Here is a 17640-nt window from a genome sequence, read left to right as displayed (position 1 = left end):
GGACCCCACATCCCAAACCCGCCAGGTCAATCCCGAGCGACCCCCCGATCCCAAACCTGCCAGGTCAGCCCCGAGGGACCCCACATCCCAAACCCGCCAGGTCAATCCCGAGCGACCCCCCGATCCCAAACCTGCCAGGTCAGCCCCGAGCGACCCCCCGATCCCAAACCCACCAGGTCAGCCCCGAGTGCCCGAGCGACCCCCTGATCCCAAACTCGCCAGGTCAGCCCCGAGCGACCCCCCGATCCCAAACCCGCCAGGTCAGCCCCGAGGGACCCCACAATCCCAAACCCGCCAGGTCAGCCCCGAGGGACCCCACATCCCAAACCCGCCAGGTCAGCCCCGAGCGACCCCCCCCCCCGATCCCAAACCCGCCAGGTCAGCCCCGAGCGACCCCCCCCCGATCCCAAACCCGCCAGGTCAGCCCCGAGCGACCCCACATCCCAAACCCGCCAGGTCAGCCCCGAGCACCCCCCCGATCCCAAACCCGCCAGGTCAGCCCCGAGCACCCCCCCGATCCCAAACCCGCCAGGTCAGCCCCGAGCGCCCCCCCGATCCCAAACCCGCCAGGTCAGCCCCGAGCGACCCCCCCCCCCGATCCCAAACCCGCCAGGTCAGCCCCGAGCGACCCCCCCCCCATCCCAAACCTGCCAGGTCAGCCCTGAGCGACCCCCTGATCCCAAACCCGCCAGGTCAGCCCCGAGCGCCCCCACATCCCAAACCCGCCAGGTCAGCCCCGAGCGACCCCCCCGATCCCAAACCCGCCAGGTCAGCCCCGAGCGACCCCCCGACCCCCCGATCCCAAACCCGCCAGGTCAGCCCCGAGCGCCCCCCCGATCCCAAACCCGCCAGGTCAGCCCCGAGCGACCCCCCGACCCCAAACCCGCCAGGTCAGCCCCGAGCGACCCCCCGACCCCCTGATCCCAAACCCGCCAGGTCAGCCCCGAGCGACCCCCCGACCCCCTGATCCCAAACCCGCCAGGTCAGCCCCGAGCGCCCCCCCGACCCCCCGATCCCAAACCCGCCAGGTCAGCCCCGAGCGCCCCCCCCGATCACAAACCTGCCAGGTCAGCCCCGAGCGACCCCCTGATCCCAAACCCGCCAGGTCAGCCCCGAGCGCCCCCCCGACCCCAAACCCGCCAGGTCAATCCCGAGCGACCCCCCGATCCCAAACCCGCCAGGTCAGCCCCGAGCGACCCGACAACACCAAACCCGCCAGGTCAGCCCCGAGCGACCCCCCGACCCCAAACCCGCCAGGTCAGCCCCGAGCGCCCCCCCCGATCACAAACCTGCCAGGTCAGCCCCGAGCGCCCCCCCGACCCCAAACCCGCCAGGTCAATCCCGAGCGACCCCCCGATCCCAAACCCGCCAGGTCAGCCCCGAGCGACCCGACAACACCAAACCCGCCAGGTCAATCCCGAGCGACCCCCCGATCCCAAACCTGCCAGGTCTGCCCCGAGTGTCCGAGCGACCCCACGATCCCAAACCCACCAGCTGAGCCCCGAGCGACCCCACGATCCCAAACCCGCCAGGTCTGCCCCGAGCGCCCGAGTGACCCCACGATCCCAAACCCGCCAGCTGAGCCCCGAGCGACCCCACTATCCCAAACCTGCCAGGTCTGCCCCCAGCGCCCGAGCGACCCCACAATCCCAAACCCACCAGGTCAGCCCCGAGCGCCCGAGCGACCCCACAATCCCAAACCCACCAGCTGAGCCCCGAGCGACCCCACGATCCCAAACCTGCCAGGTCTGCCCCCAGCGCCCGAGCGACCCCACAATCCCAAACCCACCAGGTCAGCCCCGAGCGACCCCACAATCCCAAACCTGCCAGGTCTGCCCCGAGCGCCCGAGTGACCCCATGATCCCAAACCCGCCAGGTCAGCCCTGAGCGACCCCACGATCCCAAACCCACCAGCTGAGCCCCGAGCGACCCCCCGATCCCAAACCCGCCAGGTCAGCCCCGAGCGACCCCCCGATCACAAACCTGCCAGGTCAGCCCCGAGCGACCCCCGATCCCAAACCCGCCAGGTCAGCCCCGAGCGCCCCCCCCCGATCCCAAACCCACCAGGTCAGCCCCGAGCGACCCCCCTGATCCCAAACCCGCCAGGTCTGCCCCGAGCGACCCCCCGATCCCAAACCCACCAGGTCAGCCCCGAGCGACCCCCCTGATCCCAAACCCGCCAGGTCTGCCCCGAGCGACCCCCCTGATCCCAAACTCGCCAGGTCAGCCCCGAGCGACCCCCCGATCCCAAACCCGCCAGGTCAGCCCCGAGCGACCCCCCGATCCCAAACCCGCCAGGTCAGCCCCGAGCGCCCCCCCTGATCCCAAACCCGCCAGGTCTGCCCCGAGCGACCCCACATCCCAAACCCGCCAGGCCAGCCCCGAGCGACCCCACGATCCCAAACCCGCCAGGCCAGCCCCGAGCGCCCTCCCGATCCCAAACCCGCCAGGTCAGCCCCGAGCGCCCCCCCGATCCCAAACCCGCCAGGTCAGCCCCGAGCGACCCCACGATCCCAAACCCGCCAGGCCAGCCCCGAGCGACCCCACGATCCCAAACCCGCCAGGCCAGCCCCGAGCGCCCTCCCGATCCCAAACCCGCCAGGTCAGCCCCGAGCGCCCCCCCGATCCCAAACCCGCCAGGTCAGCCCCGAGCGCCCCCCCGATCCCAAACCCGCCAGGTCAGCCCCGAGCGCCCCCCGGATCCCAAACCCGCCAGGTCAGCCCCGAGCGCCCCCCCGATCCCAAACCCGCCAGGTCAGCCCCGAGCGCCCCCCCGATCCCAAACCCGCCAGGTCTGCCCCGAGCGCCCCCCCGATCCCAAACCCGCCAGGTCAGCCCCGAGCGCCCCCCCGATCCCAAACCTGCCAGGTCAGCCCCGAGCGCCCTCCCGATCCCAAACCCGCCAGGTCAGCCCCGAGCGACCCCCCGATCCCAAACCCGCCAGGTCAGCCCCGAGCGACCCCCCGATCCCAAACCTGCCAGGTCAGCCCCGAGGGACCCCACATCCCAAACCCGCCAGGTCAATCCCGAGCGACCCCCCGATCCCAAACCCGCCAGGTCAGCCCCGAGCGACCCCCCGATCCCAAACCCGCCAGGTCAGCCCCGAGCGACCCCCCGATCCCAAACCCACCAGGTCAGCCCCGAGTGCCCGAGCGACCCCCTGATCCCAAACTCGCCAGGTCAGCCCCGAGCGACCCCCCGATCCCAAACCCGCCAGGTCAGCCCCGAGGGACCCCACATCCCAAACCCGCCAGGTCAGCCCCGAGCGACCCCCCCCCCCGATCCCAAACCCGCCAGGTCAGCCCCGAGCGACCCCCCCCCGATCCCAAACCCGCCAGGTCAGCCCTGAGCGACCCCCTGATCCCAAACCCGCCAGGTCAGCCCCGAGCGACCCCACATCCCAAACCCGCCAGGTCAGCCCCGAGCGACCCCACATCCCAAACCCGCCAGGTCAGCCCCGAGCGACCCCCCGATCCCAAACCCGCCAGGTCAGCCCCGAGCGCCCCCCCCCGATCCCAAACCCGCCAGGTCAGCCCCGAGCGCCCCCCCGATCCCAAACCCGCCAGGTCAGCCCCGAGTGTCCGAGCGACCCCCCGATCCCAAACCCGCCAGGTCAGCCCCGAGCACCCCCCCGATCCCAAACCCGCCAGGTCAGCCCCGAGCGACCCCCCGATCCCAAACCCGCCAGGTCAGCCCCGAGTGTCCGAGCGACCCCCCGATCCCAAACCCGCCAGGTCAGCCCCGAGCGACCTCCCGACCCCCCGATCCCAAACCCGCCAGGTCAGCCCCGAGCGCCCCCCCGATCCCAAACCCGCCAGGTCAGCCCCGAGCGCCCCCCCCGATCACAAACCTGCCAGGTCAGCCCCGAGCGACCCCCCGACCCCAAACCCGCCAGGTCAGCCCCGAGCGACCCCCCGATCCCAAACCCGCCAGGTCAGCCCCGAGCGACCCCCCGATCCCAAACCCGCCAGGTCAGCCCCGAGCGACCCCCGATCCCAAACCCGCCAGGTCAGCCCCGAGCGACCCCCCTGATCCCAAACCCGCCAGGTCAGCCCCGAGCGACCCCCGATCCCAAACCCGCCAGGTCAGCCCCGAGCGACCCCCTGATCCCAAACCCGCCAGGTCAGCCCCGAGCGACCCCCGATCCCAAACCCGCCAGGTCAGCCCCGAGCGACCCCCTGATCCCAAACCCGCCAGGTCAGCCCCGAGCGACCCCCGATCCCAAACCCGCCAGGTCAGCCCCGAGCGACCCCACATCCCAAACCCGCCAGGTCTGCCCCGAGCGCCCTCCCGATCCCAAACCCGCCAGGTCAGCCCCGAGCGCCCCCCCCGATCACAAACCTGCCAGGTCAGCCCCGAGCGACCCCCTGATCCCAAACCCGCCAGGTCAGCCCCGAGCGCCCCCCCGATCCCAAACCCGCCAGGTCAGCCCCGAGCGACCCCCCGATCCCAAACCTGCCAGGTCTGCCCCGAGTGTCCGAGCAACCCCACGATCCCAAACCCACCAGCTGAGCCCCGAGCGACCCCACGATCCCAAACCCGCCAGGTCTGCCCCGAGCGCCCGAGTGACCCCACGATCCCAAACCCGCCAGCTGAGCCCCGAGCGACCCCACTATCCCAAACCTGCCAGGTCTGCCCCCAGCGCCCGAGCGACCCCACAATCCCAAACCCACCAGGTCAGCCCCGAGCGCCCGAGCGACCCCACAATCCCAAACCCACCAGCTGAGCCCCGAGCGACCCCACGATCCCAAACCTGCCAGGTCTGCCCCCAGCGCCCGAGCGACCCCACAATCCCAAACCCACCAGGTCAGCCCCGAGCGACCCCACAATCCCAAACCTGCCAGGTCTGCCCCGAGCGCCCGAGTGACCCCATGATCCCAAACCCGCCAGGTCAGCCCTGAGCGACCCCACGATCCCAAACCCACCAGCTGAGCCCCGAGCGACCCCACGATCCCAAACCCGCCAGGTCTGCCCCCAGCGCCCGAGCAACCCCACGATCCCAAACCTGCCAGGTCTGCCCCGAGCGCCCGAGTGACCCCACGATCCCAAACCCGCCAGGTCTGCCCCGAGCGCCCGAGTGACCCCACAATCCCAAACCCACCAGGTCAGCCCTGAGCGACCCCACGATCCCAAACCCGCCAGGTCAGCCCCGAGTGACCCCACATCCCAAACCCGCCAGGTCAGCCCCGAGCGCCCGAGTAACCCCACGATCCCAAACCTGCCAGGTCAGCCCTGAGCGACCCCCGATCCCAAACCCGCCAGGTCAGCCCTGAGCGACCCCCGATCCCAAACCTGCCAGGTCAGCCCGGCTTAACACTGCTGAGCTGTGTGACCACTGTCTGCTCAGCCGGCTAATGGGGAGCGTGACCCGTTGCACCGCCCGAGGGGGTTTCAAGGGTTGACTCACTAACACCAGCAAACTCCAGAGAGCAGCTGGGGGCGGGGGCGGAGGAGTGCAGGATATTGCCAATAACACTGGGCCCCTGTCCCATTCCCAGCTGGCTCCCGCGCTGGGGGCCAAACAGCCCTGGCGGGCATATAAAGCAGCGGGTCAGGCGCCCACGTGGTGTAACTGCACCCAGGCCGGGGCTGGTGCCAGCAGGGCTGAGGGTAGGCAGGAAAGGGGTCAGGGTGAGCAGGCGGAAAAGGGGGGCCGCTAAGCGATGTAAAAACACTCGCGTGAAGTGAAAGGCTCCCCGGAACCCGCTGAGTGAGTCAGGGCGGGGTGGGCGTTGTCTGGGCTCCTGGAAACCAGCTTGGGGCAGGTCTGCGGCTGTGCAGCGTGGGGACGTGTCTGCGCCATCGCACGGCAGGGTCCCGCACCAGGCCCTGCTCCATGCTCGGCAGAGAAGAAGGGCTCCTCCAGATCTGCAGCTTCCCAGCAGGGGTCTGGGGTCACGGGGAGGCTTTCCACGGTGTGACGAAGTGGGAATTTTCTTAATGTTTTCTCTGAATACTGTGTGGGCGCCTCAGTTTCCCCTATGCCTTTCTTAGGTAGCTAGGTGGGGGGATCAGGATGTATAATTGTCGAAGAGCCCAAGAAGGCCCCTGTGATACTGTCTGCACAGGGATCTGGGCCATAGGCAGGGGGAGGGCCTTCATCCCAGGGACCTTCACCCAGGTCACACAGCCCCTCAGCATCTGCGGCTGCACCACCCGGGGCCTGAGAACAGTTCTCTCTGTCCCAGGGTCTCGCCACCCCAGGCATGTCTCCCCTTTGACCCCCACCTTCCGCTCCCACTGGGGGTCCGAGGGGCCTGAGCCCAGGAGACTCAACGCCAACATATAGGCCGGGGCCAGGAGTGGGAGCTTGTCCCCCACCCCACCCATCTGGCTGACAGCATCTATGGCCTTGGGACCCAGCAAGGGAGCTAGATACCGGGGCTTTTCCGCAGGGTCCCCCTGGTTCAAATCGCCAGCCTGCTCAAAGGCCGTGCGGTGGGCGTCCACCTCCCCCCCTCCTTAACCAGGGGCAGCAATTTAGTATCGAGGTTCCCTGCGGAGCTGGCACCCCGGGGTCCAGGGCCGCCTCCAGGCACCAGCTTCTCAAGGAGGTGCTTGGGGTGGCCGCTCCGGAGAGGGGCAGCAGGTCCAGGTGTTCGGCGGCAATTCGGCGGACGGTCCCTCACTCTGCCTGGGAGTGAAGGACCTCCCGCCGAATTGCCGCCGCAGATCGCGATCTCGGCTTTTTTTGTTGTTTTTTGTTTTTTGTTTTGGCTGCTTGGGGCGGCCAAAACCCTGGAGTCGGCCCTGCCGGGGTCTATCCCCACTCACCCCTGGGGAGCCCCCTATGCCTCTCCGCTCCACCAGCGCCAGTCCATGCTGCCGTTGCTTTTCCTGCAGCTTTTCCTCGGGCTCTCGCTCTCTCTCACAGTCCTCTCGCTCTCTCGGACTCAGCTCCAGTCCCATCCGTCTCCAATCCCCTGACGGGGAACCCGATCGTGAAGACCCCGTCTGGTTGGGGACCAGACTCTGGGGAATGCCTGGCTACTGCTCCTGCTGCTTCCAGATCCTCTTGTAACCCCAGCTGGGTCAGGAATCTGCTCCTTAGAGCGGTCCTCGTCCTCCAGCTGCACGATGAACTGGGCCTTGGTGAACTTCCCAATGCGTAACCCTCTCTTTGCACAGGATCACAATGACCTTCTTAAGGAGATGGTAATAGGCCATCACTCCGCTGTTCCCAAGTTGCTTTGGACTCAGAGGCCTGTGTGCTCTTAGCTCCCCCATGGTTTCCAGGAAGAACCCCGAGTGTGCCAGCCCTTCTCGTGGTCACCACCTCTTTGCCAGGGTCGAGCTGCAGACTCCTCCGCCCCTGAGACTGCTCGCTGCAGTCCTCAGGGGAACCCCGTTACTCCAACAGTCCTTCTCGCTGGTCACACACTCCCAGAGGTTAATCGCCCCCTGAAACCGTCCCTCTCTGAGCCTTCAGCACACCTGGCCCTCGTTATCCCCCCTTCGTTTTACTGCTCCCCAGTCATTTACTGCAAGAAGCACCATTCACGGGGTGCAGTACATCCTACCGCTGCCACCAGTTGTCACGGAGCCCCCGGGCGATGCTCTGGAACTGGTCCCCACAAAGCCAGGCAGGACTCTGGTGAAGTCTCCTCTCTGGGAGCAGACTGTCTTCAGGGCAAGAAGCTCACACGGCTTCACCTTCCTGGGTCTGACCCCGGAGCATTCAGCATCCTCTGCCCCTCTGTGCGCTTCCCACAGTGAGTCCGCCCAGGCGGGGTCCTGGGGAAGCCAGAGGGTCCTGCACCCCCACTTCACAGTCAGACGTGACTCTCAGCCAGACAGTAAAACAGAGGTTTATTAGATGACAGGAACATGGTCTAAACCAGAGCTTGTAGATACAGCGAACGGGATCCCTCAGCCGGGTCCATTTTGGGGGGCAGTGAGCCAGACAACCACATCTGCACTCACTCCACGTCCCCAGACAGCCCCAAACTGAAACTCTCCAGCCCCTTCTCTCTGGCCTTTGTCTCTTTCCCGGGCCAGGAGGTCACCTGATCTCTTTGTTCTCCAACACCTTCCGTTAGCATCTTTGCAGAGGGCCCCAGGCCATTAGTTGCCAGGAGACAGAGTGCCGGCCATTCTCTGTGCAGACAGTATCACAGGGGCCTTCTTGGGCTCTGCATCAATTATACACCCTGATCCCCCCACCTAGATACCTAAGAAATGCATAGGGGAAACTGAGGCACCCCTACAGTATTCAGAGAAATCATTAAGAACATTCCCACTTTGTCACACACAGACATTGGTGGCGCCGGATCCAGCCCCTGCACCGCGGGAGAGCAGCAGCCACGGAGCAGATTGTAGGCAGCATGCAGCTAGGGGGGTCTAGGCCCAGGCCCAGGCCTGCCTGGCGACTTAGTGGCACCTGGAATCCGGGAGCCTTCCCCAGGGGCCTGCAGCCAGTGGGAGGTGCTGGCTGGCTGATACCCTCATGCTCCAAGGCCTGCTGCCATCAGAGCCCCGGGGCGGGGGAGCAGGGATCCTCGCTGAAGCAGAGAGAAGCAGCCCCACCTGGCATGGCCACGCCTGGCCTTTTTCAGCCTGTGGCTGCTTCCAGAGCCCTTTGCCTGGCGCCTCAGCAATGGGGTTCTGCAGCTCTGCTACCCACGGGGTGGGGCAGAGGGAAAGAACCTGCTTTGCTCCCTAAATGCCAGGGAAGCGGCTCTATGGGGGTCACCAGCAGGGTTTGAACCTGGAACCTCCAACCTTGCACCTCAGACTCTACCCCTCACTCTAAAGGAACAGCTCCATTAGCTGCTCACAAAAATAGGTTGTTATTCTTCTGTGAATCAGCCGGTAGGGGACAACGAGACTCCCGTGCTGGGAGATTGAAAAGCCATTTTGGAGCCTACTCCCATAAGCTCTCTGCCCTGGGAGCCCCACAGATCCCTGGGCGAGACCCAGAGCCCAGGGCTGGCTGGCTCTGTTTTGAGCAGGCTGGTGCAGCGGGCAGGGGGAACCTCTGGGCGCGCCATGGGTGGTGTGGGATGAACCCGTGGGGCTGGGGGGTTCTGGAGTTTGGATGCCTGCATTCAGAGCTGGGCTCACTGGATCGCTCCGTCACATGCTCCAGACAGGCCGCAACCTTCTGGGCCCAGAGTCTGTATGGACTGAGTATGGCCAAGCAGTAACCGCCCATGACTGGCCAGGGCCCAGCAGCCGGGCATCAGTGGATTGCCACAGTCCCAGGGCTCATCCCTGCCTGTCAGGTCTGTTCCCCCTTCAGCGGATCAGTCAGCCCCCGAGAGTAGGCAAAGTCTGGGTGTGGTAAGTGCTGCAGGCCAAGGCCAGTAGCCTGTGCGCCCCCAGGGCAGGGCCCAGAGCATGGCTGGGGCCCCTAGACAGGGGCGGCAGGTTTGTGTAATTTTTGGTGGTGCCCAGAACGGGTCCAAGTCCCCCCTCCACATACACACACCCCGGGCTCTGAATTTGCTGGAGCTCGGGCACCACGGGCCCATACAACTCGCCGCCCCTGCCTAGGCACCGTGTGCTCCAGCCGGGGCGACCCATGGGGGGCTCTGTCTTGGTGCAGGGGTGGGATCCAGGCTGCGGGTCTCTGCGCAGGGCTGGAGCCCATCCCATCTCCCATGCAATGCGGGGGGGGGGGGGGGGGGGGGGGTTCAGCACGGCCCCGCCACGGCATCCGCCCATATGGCACGGCCAGGGAGTTAACCGGGAAGCGTTACAGCAAATGTGCTTCCTCCTCCAGTGCTTGAGTGATTCTCCCATTCATTATGTATGAGCCCCACCTTGTAATGGCTACATTAGGGGTTCGGCTGCTGGTGGGAGGTGCCAGGCAGCCGCAGGGGCCTGCGAGCCGAGCTCTGGGGCAGCCCAGGATGGGTACAGCGTGGGCAGTGGCAGAGTGCCTCCCCCCACCCCCCGTCCCCAGGAAGGGCGCGGCACCAAGGACATGGCCCAGGCCCGGAGCCGAACCCGGCTACCCCAACAGTCTCTCCCCTGGGGCATTTTTTGCAGCTGAGCCACAAAGCAGCTTTGGGCCCCTCTCTGAAGAGCAGCAGCTTTGTGAACTTGGAAGAGCCTTTGCCATCCACCCGTCCCAGCGCACGGGCCCTGGGCCCTCTGGCTCCCCAGCACAGCCCCAGCTGGGAATGCCTCTCCTCCGCCCCTCCCGGGGGCCCGGGGAGCACTTGCAGCCCAGGGTGCAAGGCGCTGACGGTGGAAGGGGGATGCTTGTACGGAGTCACTTACAGGGCTGCCTCCTCCTCGAGGCGCATTCCTGACCCTGGTGTCCAGCTGATGCTTCTGGACTTCTCCTCCCGCGCTCTGCCCCACTAACCTGCTGGGGTGGGTGATTTCTGAAGCAACCGGCCTTGTGTCCCATCTGGGGCTGGGAAACCTGCCCTGCAAAGCACCAGGCTGCGTCTCCGCCTTAGCGCGACCTGCCGAGTGCAAAGGAGAGCAGACGCTGCAGCGGAATTAAAGTTCACCGAGGGCAGGTTGGGCGTTAGCCAGCGGAGTGGGGTGAGTGGACTGGCCAGGCTCTGCTAGCGAGGGAATCAGAGCCTGCCAAGCCTGGGGGAATCCTCCCGTGCCCCCGAACAGGTCTTCCAAGATCTCCCTGCTCCCACCACCTTGGTGTCGGGGGAGGCACTGCAGAAAAGCGTGTGGCTGCAGCAGGAGAGACTGCGGTCACGGCCGGGGAGAAACAAGCAGGGGAAAGGAAAGGGGTGGGGGACGAAAGCCGGGGTCCTGTTCAGGGCCCGCAGGGGAAGCCAGGGGAGTGGATCTGCGGGTTTGCTGGCGGTCATGCTCCTGCCCCGCAGCCTGGCCCAGAACAAACCCCCGGAGGGAGCCCAAAGTTGAGAGGCTGCCTTGGGCAGCACTTACCTGACTGAGGCACGAGGGAGATGAAAGCTGCTAACACCCACTTCTGCAGGAGGCTCATGTTTGCCTCATAATCCCCCCAGGCTCAGCGTGTGCTGGGGTCTGCCCCGGCTGGGCTCACGCTGCTCGCTCGGGAGAGAGACCTTCTGCCCTTTCTTCCTCGTGTGGCTTCGCATTGAGAGGCGGGCGCGCTCTTCCTGTGCTTGCCTTTGCCAGATGAGGAGGAAGGGAGAAAATGGCCCTTTGAAAGCCAGCACAAATGGAGGGTGTGGGACAGGAGAAGCAACTGGGGCAGGGGGTTCTAGGCTGCAGTGCCCAGAGGCTGCTAGTTCTCCATCCTGAGCCTGCCGTGACAGAGAGAAAAGCCCAACATGAGCAGGGCGAGAGGAGGAAAAAGGCAGAGGAGACACGTGAGCTGCTCAGATCCCTCCCTCCCTGCCTGCCAGCATCCTCTGAGCTCTCCCAAGCACCTGCTCCAACCTACATGCACAATGCACCAGTGCAGGCAACCGCAGCTGCTACCAGGCAGCCTCCACCTTGCCTTCTGCTCCGCGGGGCGGGAAGAACAGTCTCATGCACCCAGACCACCTCTGCCAGGGGCTTTCCCCCTCCCCAAACAGCGACGGGGCTCCCCCCGCGCTGGGTTCTGGGCCAGCCGTTTGAGAGGGACCTCTGCTGCCAGCACCCTGGTTTGTGTGGGGAGCTGTACTTATGCCTCTAACGTGCCATCTCCAGGCACATCTCTCGCAACACTGCTCTGCGCCCAGCCCAAAGCTCTGTGCCCACTTGAAACATTCAACGCTGCTGAAAACAGCCCCCTCTGGGGTGGAGAGCAGCAACCCACTGGACACGCTGGCCAAGGGAAGGAACAGAGCAAGCCCTGCTCTCGGGGAAAGCACCAGGGAATCGTTAGCAGCTGCGCAGGGCCCAGGTCACGCTCCCGACCCCACACACCTGCCACCCCCAGCTCAGCCTGCAGGATGCAGGCTGGGGATTTCGAAGCATGTCCCGGCCAGAGCGGCACGACAGACTGTCAGTGGGCTGTGCCGAGGTGCAATCTCTGACCACCAGAGTTGTTCTGGCAGAAGCCCCTGGGCCATGGCGTGTCTCGCTCGGGGGGCTGGTGTGTAGGACTGCGCTCGAGCGATAATCACTGAGTGCCCCTAGGGCTCCTAGCCCCACTCTGCTGGGCTCCAGGGAGAGGGGGCGTCACTGTCCTGCAGCTCCAAGCGCTGAGCTCCCCCCCAGCGAACCAGTGTCCCGCCCAAGTGCCCAGGGCTAGCACCAGGCTCAGCCGTGGCTAAGGCTGCTCCAGGGAGGGCTGGGGGAGCAGGCTCCTGGCCATGCTGCAGCCGCTCCGTGCTGTTATTGTGGTGCACCCCGGGCCCACTGGGGAGGGACAGGGATGGCTGCAAGCTGGGGAGCAGAGTGGGAGCTGGCTCTGCCCGTGTGGCAGAGGGGAGGGCCGGCCGGGGACGCTGCAGCAGGTAGCCTCCGGGAGGAACCCAGCAGCCATGCACATGGCCACAGATTGTGTCACTGGCTTGTTAATAAGCCGGGCAGCGGCCCAGGCTGCCTGGCTGCAGGGCTCTGGCTGCTGTCCGAGCCAGTGGGCTGGCAGCAGGCCCAGGCTGGGGTGGGGACACCAGCGCCAAGGGCCCGGGCCAGAATGGGGCTCCTGCCACTGACTGCAGTGAGCTCAGTGCTGTGACCCAAGCGCAAGGACAGGAGACGCTCCACCTCTGCCAGGGACCCCCGCCCGACTGGCTGCTTCCCCACTGGCCCGCCTCTGGTGGGAGAGCAGCCAATCAGGGTGACTGCATGGGCAGGCAGATCCCCCTCCCACAGGAGTCGGGGATGGGGGAGCAGAAACCCCCCGGCTGCTCTGCCCCTTCCTCCCCAACCCCTCCTGTGAGCAGTGGGGATGGGACGGTGCCTCTGCCCTGCCCCTGCTGCACCTGGGGGAGGGGGGTGAAGAGCACCTAGAGCTGTGGGGCAGACGTGGGGCTGTGGGGGGCAGGCAGGGGCAGACTTGGGGCAGTGGGTGGGACAGATGTGGGGCTGTGGAGGGGACAGACAGGGCTATGGGGACAGATGTGAGGCTGTGAGGGGCAGGCAAGGGGACAGATGTGGGGCTGGGGCGACAGAACTGATTAATGAGGTGGTTGGGTTGGGAGGAACGTGGACGCTCTGGCTGCCATGGGCCAGAGCCCCCTTGCTGGCTAGCTCTGGGACCGCTGGCAGGATGCCCACTGGGGTAGGGGCATGTGTGTGGCGTTCACACGTCAAGACAGCTCACAACCACAAGAGTCTCTTCCAAAACAATCTCACGATTTTGGGGTCTGCCTCAGGATTGTTGAGCTGTTGGGGCTGGTGCCATCACTAGTGGGAGCAGGAGGGCTAGGCTGGGGGGTCTGAAGGAGCCATGGGGAGTTAGGAATTCTGCTGGGATGCAACAGGTGCTGGGTGCCTAAATCCCCTGGGGTCCTTTGAGCATCCGAGCCCCAAGCTCTGTCAGTCCCTCTGCCCCCCTCCAAGTGTGTATGTCCCTCTGTAACACCATGTGCTGGCACCTTGCAGGGGCCTCCACAGGGGCTTCTTTATGAGGAGTTTTTTGGGGGGTTGTGAGCTTGTAATCCTAGAAATGTTGTGTCCTCCCTATTTTCGCTGGAGAGCCGGGAGACAGCTCTTGACGGAAGGGCTGGGGCGGTGGACTGGCGGGATGGTGGTGTATCGCCGGCAGGAGAGCATTTGGTAGCTTATCGATATAGTCCTGTGTGACCTTGGGCAGCCAGCTAGTTGCTCTGTGCCTCAGTTTCCCCTCTGTACAATGTGGTTAATAGCACTGCCCTGCCTCCCGGGGCTGAGTGAGGACAAATACCTGAACGATTCGGAGGTGCTCTGGTGCTGGAGGCAGAGAAGTACCACATGGGGTAGATCACATGGGGGACATTTTAAAATATGAACAGCCGGGATTCAAGGCTCTTTCTTATTCTTTTTACAACATTTATTGCTCTTTTATTGACAAATATTTTGTAACAAAACTAAGGGGTGAGCAAAGAACAGAACAGCAAAGGAAAGGCCTGGGAAGAAAGGGGAAAGGCGAGCAACGGCCTGTTTTCCAGCCACTCAGGCTTCATCAAAGGTTTCTTAAAAAGTCCGACCCGATCTTTTCCAGTGCCTGGGCTTGCTCCTCTCTGCAGTGGGCCCAGCGGTTGAGTCGGGCTCCCACGCCGGAGGCAGGCTGCTCTCCCATTTAAGCACTAGGAGCCGTTTAACTACAAACACAACGACTCGTTTTCAGCGTCAAAAATAAACCCACCAAATTCTACCCCTAGATACCAACTGGAGGCCAGGAGCCCTTGAGGAGAGTGAATGGGACACAACCCTCGGGAGCTGTGACGCTGCCCTGTGTGGAAGCCTCCCCGGCTAGCTACATAGATGTAGAATCTCAGGGTTGGAAGGGATCTCAGGAGGTATCTAGTCCAACCCCCTGCTCAAAGCAGGACCAATCCCCAGACAGACTTTTTACCCCAGATCCCTAAACGGTCCCCTCAAGGATTGAACTCACAACCCTGGGTTTAGCAGGCCAATGCGCAAACCACTGAGCTACCCCTCCCCCCGGCTAGGCATGTTGGAAAGGCCCCTGGCATGTTGGTGTTGGACGGGCAACGAGGGTGCATTCCAGGGCACGTGGGGCCACAAACCTTCCTGGCGTTTGCCTTGGCCATGGAGCAGCTGATGCTGCCAGCTGGGGTCTCAGCCGGGATGCTGCAAGGCACTCCCAGCTCCTGGACAGGTGGGTTTTACAACAGGAAATCTAACCAGATGAAAGAAGAGGAGGGTTGTGCCAGGTCGCTGGTGGTTGGGAGACGCCCCAGGAACACCAGGAAGCAGGTAGGGGCCACGACTTGGTAGATGGTGCTGTTCCCGCTGGATCAGTGTGGAGCCAAAGCCGCAGCATGGCGCTAGGGGGCGCTGTGCTGCTGGCAGGGCCGGCTTTCTGGGGGCATGAAAACCAGAGGTGCTGAGCTGAGCCCAGGTGGTCATTCAGGATCCTGAGAGTTTGGCCACACTCCAGCTCAGTTAACTACGTCTCCCCCGCCCCCCTTTGTATGGCAGCGTCAGCATCCGCCTTCACTTCCTGACTGGCGAGCAGCGTTACTGTGCCCTGTTAACCAGCAGCCGCGTTCCACCCCAGACACGGCTGCATTGCAGGGGTGCATGTAGTGATCCTTAGATATTCCTTACGAATCTCCCAAGGCGCCTTGTCAGTGTCTGCATGGTGCTTTGCAAGGACGTGCTGGGTACCCACGCAGGAGGCGGGCCGGCGGGTGCCATAACTCCGTGGGGAGCAGCGCTCCAAACCCAGACTCCTGTGGGAGAGAGTAGGGGTCAGCCCCACTGAGCCTGACGCCAGCCCCAGCTCACAGGTTACGTGATGGCTGCACTAGCCCCTCTGGGAGATGATTCTTTGCTGCGGCCACACCCTGCTCTGCTCTGCTCGCTCTGGCTGCAGGGGAAGGCGGCTCCATGGCTCTCTCTTGCCTGGCCATCATAAAATCTCAGGGTTGGAAGGGACCTCAGGAGGGATCTAGTCCAACCCCCTGCTCAAAGCAGGACCAATCCTCAGACAGATTTTTACCCCAGGTCCCTAAGTGGCCCCCTCACGGATTGAGCTCACAACCCTGGCCAATGCTCAAACCCCTGAGCTCTCCCTCCCTTGGTGATGGAGCCCCCACGCAGGGGACACAAGCCTGGGCAGACACAAGGCCCAGCTATCCTGGCGTCCCAGCATGGGTGGGGCAGAGCCAGGTGCTGCAGAACCAGGGGTACAAAGCCCACAGCAGCAGTGCTGGGCCAAGCCCCCCTCAGAGGAGGGTGCACAGCAGGGGCCCCCTCCATTAGCACTACAACCATTTGAATCCTAGTGGGGGGCTCGTAGGGCCTGCTGGCAGCAGCAGCTTGTGCACCCCGGATCCCCCATCATCGCGAGACCTGCACCTCCCACTCCAGCTGTGACTCCGGCAGACAAAGGTGAGCAGGGCCAGGCTCAGAGAAGCTGATGGGGGACTGAGGGCTCAGGAAGGAATCCTCCCGGGCCTCCAGCCGGCCTGACACATTGGGGGGTGCCTGCGCCCACCCTGGGACACAGCAGGGTCAGTCACTGACAGGGGCCCAGCGACCTCCTGCACCATGGCAGGGCACAGGACACCGCCCCTGATGCGCGGTGGCCTAGCAACTCCTGTGTGCCTCTTCTGCGCTCCCCCTGTCCAGCAGCCACCCTCCCCCCACACTGGCTGGGCTCCCTGGCTGCTGCTCCCCCCCACCCCACTGGGGTCATCTACCCACCGTGCTAAGGGGGGGGGCTGCGAGCTGAGGGGATGTATTCTAGCCTCCCACAGGAACGACCCCCCTCCGCACCCACAGCAGTTGTGTGTCGCACCCGTGCAACGGAGCAGGCGCTGGCCCAGGATCCACACAGAGAACGTGCTGGTCCCACACGCGGGTCAGCCCCCCGCGGCCCCACCCAGCCTCACGGGCTCTAAGGAACAGCACTCCACATCCACATCCACATCCACACACGGAGGGGGCAGGATGGAATAGTTCATTGCATTGATCCCAGCGTCCATTAACCGAGTGCATTTCTCCCAGCCCCCAACACTGCACAGTTAGACTCTTCCTGCTTTCCCAGGCTCCAGCACCGCTGCTGGACCAGCTGGGAATGAGGCACAAATCCAGCAGGAAACCTGCCTAGCTTCCCCCGGGGGTTTTAACCCGTGAATTGAGGGTTCAAACCAGAGGCCTCCCCTCACCCTCTGATCTCTACCACTTGGTACGGTCAGTGTCACTAACCCCATTTTACAGCTAGGAAAACTGAGGCACAGAGCAGGGCCAGAACTTAGCCAGCAGAGCTGGGGATAGAGCCCAGCTCTGCTGGCTTCCACTGCAGGGCTCTGGCCAGAGCTAAACCTGGCCGATGCCTTTTATCGTCATCCCCAGCCTCAGCCCCATCACGGCACAACAGTAGCTAGTCAAGCCTCACTGCGGCCTCCAGGGCAGGGCCCAGCAGCTGCACTTTACTGAGGGAGAACCTGAGATACTGAGGGCGTGTGCATCTGACGAAGTGGGTATTCACCCCTGAAAGCTCATGCTCCAATATGTCTGTTAGTCTATAAGGTGTCACAGGACCCTCTGTTGCTAAATTACACCCACCCAGCCTCCACTGTGTGCAATGTGAGTGCCTAGGTGTGGGCGTGCACGCAGACAGGTCTGTGGGCCACGTATGCATGCAGAGAGGTCACTGCATGTGCAAGTCAGGCTTTGGACAGATGCACTTTGGGAAATTTGTCCCCAACTGCCTGTCAGCAAGAACTGGATACGGAATCCAGGACTCTTGAATCCTTGCCTATGCACCAGCCCCATAGCTCCCTAGAGCGCACTCCCTGCCAGGGATGCGGAATTCAGTCCCCTCCTGTCACCCCTAAGGCCCCCGCCCCGGCATCCTCAGCAGCTCCCCCTGCTGCATGGGGGTCAGGTAGGGTCCTTTACGTAGGCAGTGCAGTCTAGCCTGACCCCGCTCAGACGCAGCAGCCCTGCCAGCAACAATTACCAGGTCACAAGGCAGGCGGGATACTAGTGAGTAGCCACGCCCGCACGGAACAGGGGCTGGCACGGCCTCGGCTACTGCCGCTGCCCTCAGAGCAGCCACCACTTCCCTCTGGGAGAGCGTCTGATGCTCCAGCTGCCTTGCCTGCGGGAGCCCGGGTGAGCCGG

The 17640-nt window shown here is 64.5% G+C and overlaps 2 protein-coding genes across 4 annotated transcripts in view; one reads left to right on the top strand and one right to left on the bottom strand.

Annotated features, from left to right (window-relative positions):
• Positions 1 to 11389, bottom strand: part of ADAM11 (ADAM metallopeptidase domain 11) — a 65379-nt gene extending 53990 nt beyond the window's left edge. The window contains exons 1-2 of one of the 3 annotated variants that reach the window (XM_065577764.1): positions 10867 to 11389; positions 10228 to 10418 (exon numbers count right to left, since the gene is read on the bottom strand). In XM_065577764.1, coding sequence (XP_065433836.1) covers positions 10228 to 10418; positions 10867 to 10924 — 249 coding nt within the window. In that variant the 5' untranslated portion in view covers positions 10925 to 11389. The remainder of the gene's footprint in view (positions 1 to 10227; positions 10419 to 10866) is intronic. The other 2 variants (XM_065577763.1, XM_065577765.1) reach the window with 2 other exon arrangements.
• LOC135977343 (uncharacterized) overlaps positions 1 to 17640 on the top strand; it is a 371747-nt gene that overhangs the window by 67890 nt on the left and 286217 nt on the right. The gene's annotated exons all lie outside the window — the stretch shown is intronic.

The sequence above is a fragment of the Chrysemys picta genome, chromosome 24 (assembly GCF_011386835.1).
Source record: "Chrysemys picta bellii isolate R12L10 chromosome 24, ASM1138683v2, whole genome shotgun sequence".
Taxonomy (NCBI): Eukaryota; Metazoa; Chordata; order Testudines; family Emydidae; genus Chrysemys; species Chrysemys picta.
This window is presented reverse-complemented; position numbering and strand designations above follow the sequence as displayed.